The sequence below is a fragment of the Monopterus albus genome, unplaced genomic scaffold (genome assembly GCF_001952655.1).
Source record: "Monopterus albus unplaced genomic scaffold, M_albus_1.0 scaffold414.1, whole genome shotgun sequence".
Lineage (NCBI taxonomy): Eukaryota > Metazoa > Chordata > Actinopteri > Synbranchiformes > Synbranchidae > Monopterus > Monopterus albus.
In genome coordinates, this window is record NW_018128294.1 from 144,294 (window position 1) to 152,803 (window position 8,510).

General features: G+C 40.5%; 1 protein-coding gene across 3 annotated transcripts in view; it reads right to left on the reverse strand.

The window, feature by feature from the left end:
* Positions 1 to 404: 404 nt before the first annotated feature.
* cdk10 (cyclin dependent kinase 10) overlaps positions 405 to 8,510 on the reverse strand; it is a 13,436-nt gene continuing 5,330 nt past the window's right edge. For 2 of the 3 annotated variants that reach the window (XM_020586588.1, XM_020586590.1), the window contains 10 exons: positions 7,784 to 7,886; positions 5,708 to 5,789; positions 4,944 to 5,011; positions 3,362 to 3,414; positions 2,637 to 2,706; positions 2,381 to 2,440; positions 2,039 to 2,162; positions 1,816 to 1,955; positions 1,093 to 1,145; positions 405 to 1,005 (listed from right to left, as the gene is read on the reverse strand). In XM_020586588.1, the coding sequence (XP_020442244.1) occupies positions 911 to 1,005; positions 1,093 to 1,145; positions 1,816 to 1,955; positions 2,039 to 2,162; positions 2,381 to 2,440; positions 2,637 to 2,706; positions 3,362 to 3,414; positions 4,944 to 5,011; positions 5,708 to 5,789; positions 7,784 to 7,886 (848 nt within the window). In that variant the 3' untranslated portion in view covers positions 405 to 910. Of the gene's footprint in view, positions 1,006 to 1,092; positions 1,146 to 1,815; positions 1,956 to 2,038; positions 2,163 to 2,380; positions 2,441 to 2,636; positions 2,707 to 3,361; positions 3,415 to 4,943; positions 5,012 to 5,707; positions 5,790 to 7,783; positions 7,924 to 8,510 lie in introns of all 3 variants that reach the window. The other variant, XM_020586589.1, reaches the window with a different exon arrangement.

Consider the following 8,510-nt stretch of genomic DNA (forward strand, 5'->3'; position numbering starts at 1 on the left):
TGTACAATAACATCAGAAGCTTCTATCCCAGTTAGGTAAATATCCCATGTTCTACCTGTTCATTGGCTAATAACGAGGTCACTGTACAGGAAATCTTGAATATTCAAGCTGGGGCTCTTAAAGGTATAGTTGGACATTTTACTAAATATGCTTAATAAGGCAGAGCCTCAAGCACCTCTCCTGTGGAACCAACTCCCAGTCTCAGTTCAGAGGCAGACACCCTCTCTACCTTTAAGAGTAGACTTAAGACTTTCCTTTTTGATAAAGTTTATAGTTGGGGCTGGATCAGGTGACCCTGAGCCTTCCCTTAGTTATGCTGCTTGTCCTACTGGGGGGCCCCATGATGCTCTGAGTTTCTCTCCTCCCCTCTCCTTCCTCTCCCAATTCTATATGCCACCATTACACATCACTAACTTTGTGTCTCCTCTCTCTCTCCCTGTACTTTTCTGATCTCTGCACAGTAAATATGAAGCTACAACCAGCAGCCCTTTGGCTCAGCATAAAGACTAGCGACAGGGAGCTAACCTGGCACAATACCTCGGTAGATTTTTCATGGAAACCTCATTACCTTGAACCTATTTAGTGTACAGACCTTGGCAACAATACAAACTGGAAGAAATACTCCATAAACCTCCTATAATTACAACACAGTGCTGCAAAACAACTACATCTACATTGCAAAATGTGCGACTGCATCCTTTTTAAAGAGTCAAGCATCAGCATTATCCTCAACGCTGTAAAGTCTCGTGTAACCAGTCCTGTGCTGACTTGACTTAAGGTGAAAAACTAGTTCTCATTAGCTGAAAATTCCATAGTAAGATCCCTCAATGTCCTCTAAGAGCACATGCAGTGGAAACAGAAGCCATGGTCCACCCTCTGAGCGAGAATATCATCATCATCACCATTCCGATCACACTTTGCTCCGTTTCGAGTGGCTCTCTGCCAGAGCAGCGGCCCGTTTGTTGCGATGGTGGGGGAAGGTAGGCATCAGCTCTGGTTCACATGCTACATGGGAGCAGAGAAACGCAATTAATGGCACACCTCAGAGGGCGGAGGTCAAAGCTGATGCATAGCCAAAACCTTTTCACTCACGCAGAGGTTTCTCTTTGAAGTAGGAACTCTCCAAGCAATCTTTGGCAGTAGCCCTGGATCAGGAAAACACATCAGTTTCTGGTGGCGCTTCAGAAAATGTGCAAACATCAAAATAGCTAAACTGTGTTTAAATCAGATTTGTGTTATGAATTCATGACAATGACACCAATACTGTTAAAGCCTGCAGAGATGCATGCCAGGGAAAGAATCCACTCTCCCTTCATAGAACAGTAAACAGGTTTCACGCTAACATGATGGCTGACATCAGACATGGCAGCATGTATGCTGTTACATCTTAGAGACTGACAGTAGAACGAGAGACTCCAGGACTCCTCAGAGGTCATCAGAGGAGCAGTTTGACCTCTGAAACCACGACTCCCCAGCTGGTGTTACCAGACAACATGAATCTGTGCAGACATGAATGAACCTTAGAAAATGAAGTGATCTCTTCCTGACTAGGAAATGCCTGATTCCTGACCTTTCTAGGTTATCTAATCAAGTTAACCTGAGAATATGGTTTTTCAAGAGGAATGACATTTTATCAGCCACCAGGATGACACTATTTTGACTCCAGCCTCCTGCCCTCCTGACTCCTGACCAAGGCAGCGCCACTGGGCAATGGTAGAAGGCTAAAGGAATGAAGACGTGTGTGTGTGTGTGTGTGTGTGTGTGTGTGTGTGTGTGTGTGTGTGTGTGTGTGTGTGTTTGCGCGCGGGGGTTTACCTGCGCTGTGGGTTGTACATGAAGAGCAGGTTGAGCAGTCTGTGTCCAGCATCAGACAGCCAGGTGAATTTATTCTTTAGGTTGTTGTATGGCTGCTTCCTCAGAGTGTATTGACCAATGAGGGGTAGCTGAGAGAAACCCTGGGACACACAGATTCAATCTTTAACATCACACATGAAAGTTTTAGCTAATGCTGAAGAGGTACTGAGTGCTGAAGTGTCACCGGCCAGATGTTTTCATTGGGTGTCCCCAGCAGCTGCACTATCAGGTCGACCTGCTGGATCTCAGAGGTTCCAGGCAGCAGAGGTTTGTGAGCCAGCAGTTCAGCTAGGATACAGCCGACCGCCCTGCAAAGCACACAGCAGCACAACCTTAATGCTGTCGGCGACTCCCGCCATCACTTCCTGTTGGCTCTTAATGTGGTGTGGAATGATTTTAAAGTAGACTCCTGTAAAGGTTCTCATATAGGTGATGGATACTAAACCTGTGAAACTGGAGGGAGTGCTTAGATGTAGATAATCTAATTTCTCCCCTTAATGTAACATTATCATGCACAGAGGCTCACCACATGTCCAGAGCGGTAGTCTGGGTCTTGGTCCCTAGGAGGAGCTCTGGAGCTCTGTACCTGCAGACAGATGACGGGGGGAGGGAGGACATACTGTGACACACTCAGCCAGCCTGTGGTAAGAGAGCTATTAAAGAAGCATTACTGAGGCTTAAAAGGAAGAGTTTCCACTGAGCCTGCACAAACACAATGTAAGCAAGGGCTCTCCACAGAAGATGTTGCACACACAATTTAAAGTGGCCCAGTACACACTCACCACAGTGTAACCACTCTGGGGGTCATAGGCTGCTGGGGGATGCCGTACATCCTGGCCAACCCAAAATCAGCTGTATACAGGGAGAAAAGGACAAAAACACAGCCATAAGAATACTAGCACTACCTAGAGTTCATGTGTATACACATCCCATTTTATCTTTGGTGATGTGTCCGACACCTGATGTGTCACAGAGCTGCATTGTTGTCTAAGAGCTATTAAAACACATCAGTGAGAGGTTCTGGGCTCCATATCATGAACACACATCATGAACTCCATATCACACACACACACACACACACACACACACACACACACACACACACAGACAGTAGTTTATTTTGCCCCATAAACACCATCCTGTCGCCAGGACTTACTAGAGCACCAGGTGGGTATTAATAGTCCCAAAAGCTGTACTGTTTCCTCCAGTGTGTGTGACATTTGCTAAAACCTACACTGCTGCTGTTTTAAGAAACTGTAAAAATAAAACTGTTTGTCTTAAGTAGGAACCAGTGGACTTGGGACTGAGCATCCAGACAGGGTGAACGTCAGAAAGTACTGCTGGTTTCAGAATCAAGGGTCTAAGGAGAATGGGTGCTGTATGTTGAGTCTGAGCCATTCACTGCCAGGGGTCAAAGGTCAGTGATGGCACCATTTGGGTTCTAAGTCTGAACAGTCATAATGTGATGATAGGTGTAGCAGCGGCTGTGGAAACAACCATGACTCACCAATCTTAACGCAGCCTTTGTCTGTCATCAGCAGATTGGACACCTTCAGGTCCCTGACAACAAGAAGAGGAGTTAGCCAGCAGCCAGAGATACGGTGCCTGCAACCCTCTCCCTACAAGTGCAGAGATGAATGAAAAGCAAAGCTAAACCTTTGCTGTAACAGCTATAAGCTACAGTGCAAGCTTTTGCACACTGTTTAGCTGTGGTAAAGATGGCCGACTGGGCAACGCCCCTACTTAAGGTCTTTTCATCCCAGCAGTGGTGAACTGTGACATAGCTGAATGATTAATTTTGACATTGATGTTCAAGATTCCTTAAAAGAACACCAACTAATTTCTTTGCAGCCACTAGAGGGTCTAGTGAAACTCAAAACAAGCTCTCACCAGAAAGCACTTCTTACAGGCCTGTAGCTTTCTCTTAGCACCTTTAATTAGTTCTGATGTGACTGTGGCACTGATAAACTAGATCAGTCCTCTTAGAGAAACCAACCGCTGCACTGAAAGTGTCTGATATATTATTAATTACAGTACTAAAGATAAATATCATGTATCATAAAGTAATGAAGTACATGATTTGCTCTACCCAAGTTGCCTAAATGTCAGTAACACATTTTCCTGCCTTCCTTAAAATAACAGACTCAAGAGAAGAGGCCTGAACTCGCTGCAGTCAGCTGTAGATTATAGAGGACAGCATGGCAGGAGCAGCAGTTCTCCAGTCCAGGAAAGTGAGAACATAATGTGGCAGCACTGCACCCGTGCTAGATCTCTGCCTCTTTCATATTTTATATTCGATGTGTCACTTTTAGACTGTTGGGCATTAGTGAACAGCAGCGCTGAAAATAGTCCCTGCTCTTAGGTTATGAGACTGACTCCCAGACCTGACATTTACCATTAATAATCAGCTGAATAAATAAACTGAATTGTTGCTACAATGGAAATATTGAATCCTGCTGATAAGAAATTTAGTGATTTAAATGCTACCGGGCGCTGAAACAAAACACTGTATTCTATACACCTCCAAGATATTTCTCCCAGGAGTCAAAGTGTATTTATTCTAAAACTTCTAAATCATTTTCTGTTACTCATAAATATACAATATTACATCTTTGCCATTGTGTCACATGTTAGCAGGTGCCAGCACCGTCACTGGAGGCCTAAGTTTAAGCTACACATAAATATTAACTACATACAGAATACTTATTGAGACAGAGTCTACTACTCGAATATCTGAAATGTACACGGCCAATTTAGTTTACCCGAAGAAACCGTTAGCTAGCTAACACCTCACTAGCTTAGCAAAGCAACCCATGCTAACATGCAACAACTAGCTACTAATGTTAGCTTCTGTTTCATGTCTTTTCTATTCTACACATTGATGAGAGTTAGTTGACCAGAAAGTTGACAGCTAGTCCACTAACAAGCTGATTTTTTATCAACTAACTGTTCTTGGTACAGACACTGCCATTAGCCTCTATGTCTGACAAATGATAGCATCTATGTAAAAATGTAATATAGAGCAGGAGTCACAGTTCAATTGTTTTTACAAAACAAAGGAGAGTTTCCAGTAAATGCCTGGTCCTGACCTGTGTATAATGAAGTTGTGGTGGAGGTACTCCAGGCCTCTGAGTAACTGAAGAACAATACACTTTACCTGGGAAAGATTATAAGAAAAGAAAAGATTCTAATGCACAACACAAACTAACACTGCAGTTAACAAGTAATGTAGACTAAATTACTGATGTCCAAATTAGGACGCACTGTCATGGGGAGAACCAAAGGGTGGCCAGGGTGGCACCACCCACCCCCAGAATTTGACTGGTCACCCCTGGTGCTACCCCTGACAGAGTCAAAATGTGATGAATAATTAATGATTAATGAATAAAAACAAAAGCAATGACAAATTATTGCCTTAAAGAGTACTATCATGTTTCTGATGCTTTACAACTGATATTGGTCAAATGCGTTTTATTTTATATCATGCCTGCAGTGTGATATTTGCATTCATTTCTCAAACTGCACTATTGTGCAAAAAGCCAAATAAACAACTTCCATAAAAGAACTCTCTCTATACATACTTTCCTGTCTTAGCCCATTAATAATATTGTGATCCCCTTTATCGTGGGACCTCTGGTTGGGCATAACTGGTGAAGTTTTTCTACATGTTAAGACAGTCAAGTGAAACCTCTTACTAAACATGAGTTTAGCAGGTGGTTCCCTGAGAAAGATGCAACAAATCTACTTGTACAAATAAATGAAAACATGAGAATGACTTTGAATTTTGTTAGAAATTAACCCCAAGCACAAAAACGACTTAAAGGCCAAATTAAGGAACCTTTGTCTGTCCTACCTGAGCCTCAGAAAACGGTGTCTGCATGTTTTCCAGCAGACTGGCTAGGTCCTGCTCACAGTAACACATCACCAGAAACAGACTGAGGGGAAACACACAGAAAGATGATTAAGTGTTAACAGAAAGCTGTAAAGCAGCTTGTGGTGACCCAGGTCACAAAAATTTAACTAGAAAATTGCATTTTCTGAAGAAAATGCGTATGGATGCTGAGTGCTGAAAAATCGCCCTGAAAATGCTGAACATTTTGACACCTGAATGCTTTTGATAGCTGAAAGTATGCTGAAGTTGAAATTTCCCCATTTATTTGAATGGAGCAAGATTTTCAGGATAAAGCTAAATAATTTAAAAGTATGAAGTTTAAGAAAATTCTGAGGAGAGGCATGAATGTCCTTGAGGAGCTGAACATTTTGATAGCTGCAATTATGCTGAAAGTATACTGAAGTAGAATTTTCCCCATTCATTTGAATGGAGCAAGATTTTCAAAATAAAGCTAAATATTTCAAAAATATGAAGTTTTGAAAACTTTTGAATAGAAGCATGACTGCCCTTGAACAGCTGAACATTGTGATAGCTGAAATTATGCTGAAGTAGAATATTCCCATTCATTTCAATGGAGCAAGATTTTCAAAATAAAGCTGAATATTTCAAAGTTATTAGGTTTAAAAAAATCCTGAAGAGAAGCATGAATGCCCTTGATGAGCTGAACATTTTGATAGCTGAAATTATGCTGAAGTAGAATATTCCCATTCATTTCAATGGAGCAAGATTTTCAAAATAAAGCTAAATATTTTAAAAGTATGAAGTTTACAAAAGTTCTGAATAAAAGCATGAATGTCCTTGAAGAGCTGAACATTTTAATAGCTGAAATAACTGAAAGTATGCAAAAACAAAAATTTTCCCATTCATTTGGATGGGGCAAGATTTTCAAAATAAAGCTAAATATTCCAAAAGTATGAAGTTTACAAAAGTTCTGAATAAAAGCATGAATGTCCTTGAAGAGCTGAACATTTTAATAGCTGAAAGTATGCTGAAGTTGAATTTCTCCATTCATTTGAATGGGCAGAATTTTGCTAAAAAACACAAAATAGTTCAAAAAGTATGAAGTTTAGGAAAATTCTGAATAGGTCCACGCATGTCCTGAAAAAGCTGAACATTTTGATACCTGAATGGTTATTCTAGCTGAAAGTATGCGGAACTAGTTAAGGGCCAAAAAACGTACGTATTTAAAATGTATGAAGTTTAGATAACTTCTGAATAGTAGTATGAATGCCCTTGAAGAGCTGAACATTTTGATAGCTGAAATAGCTGAAAGTATGCTGAAGTTCAATTTCCCCATTCATTTGAATGGGGCAAGATTTTCAAAATAAAGTTAAATATTTAAAATGTATGAAGTTCAGAAAACTTCTGAATAGTAGTATGAATGTCCTTGAAGAGCTGAACATTTTGATAGCTGAAATAGCTGAAAGTTTGCTGAAGTAGAATTTTCCCATTCATTTGAATGGGGCAAGATTTTCAAAATAAAGCTAAATATTTAAAATGTATGAATGTATGAAGTTTAGAAAATTTCTGAATAGTAGTGTGAATGTCCTTGAAAAGCTGAACATTTTGATAGCTGAAGTAGCTGAAAGTATGCTGAAGTAGAAGTTTCCCAATCCCGACCGGCAATCGGGTGAAGGCAGGATACACCCTGGACAGGTCGCCAATCCATCGCAGTTAACTTCTCATACTCCGGGTTAAATACAATAGACATCTGATAGTTTCATTACATACTCCTCAGACAGATGTGAAGCCAACCGCTGCTGTAGATAATTCTCATTGCTTGTTAATCAACTAATATGTGTCTGGCCCCGAAACTTACACAGTGTTATACTGCAGGTTTACTTTTCTCATTTAAACACTGTTTAAAAACCTTTTACAGCTGGCAGATACAGTATATTGCTATATGCATATTTTCCCAGCCACAGTATGAGACAGATGACTGGTATGAAAAAAATGAATTCTTAAGCCGAACGGTGTCAGAAACCAGTGAAACACTGTTTCTACACAGTTATGGTGGTGCATATATGAGCCTCCTACCTCTCCAGTTGGCTGCCTACAACCACTTCTTTCAGCTCCACTATGTTGGGATGTCTCAACCTCAGGAGCAGGGTGATCTCTCTGAGGCTGCTAATGGGGATTCCTGCCACGGAGAGCACAGCATCACCAGGTGCAACAACCTTTACAAGAAAACCAGGGCTCAGACTGTTCACAGACTCTGGGCATTAATTGATTGATTGATTGATTGATTTTATTCTTTCAAGCATGTAAAGACAGTCGATATGTCAACACACATAATTTCACACATATCCACAAATGCTAATCCATTATCAATTTGCTTATACCTAGTATATGCTTGAACGGAGTAGGAAGAAGTTAGACTTATCTAGTCCTACCCCCAAACATCATCTTACCATCATTGGTTTGCAAGCAGTATCTCTACATAGATAATTTTGTTCTACACCACGCAAGTAATATACTAAACAAATTTTTACAGATTGTTAACATTCTTATATAATTACATTCTTAGATAATTACCTTCTCCACCACACACAAGTAATATACTAAAGAATTATTACATAGTGTTAACATTCATACACCACACCCACAATCATTAATCATTGAGCCTGTTCTTGCATATATCTTGATTGACACATACCTTTATATTTGTGTTTAAACTCATCAATTCTCTTACTGTTTTTTATGTCCACACTTAAATTATTCCAAAGTTTTACCCCACTTATGGAAATACAGAATCTTTTTTTGG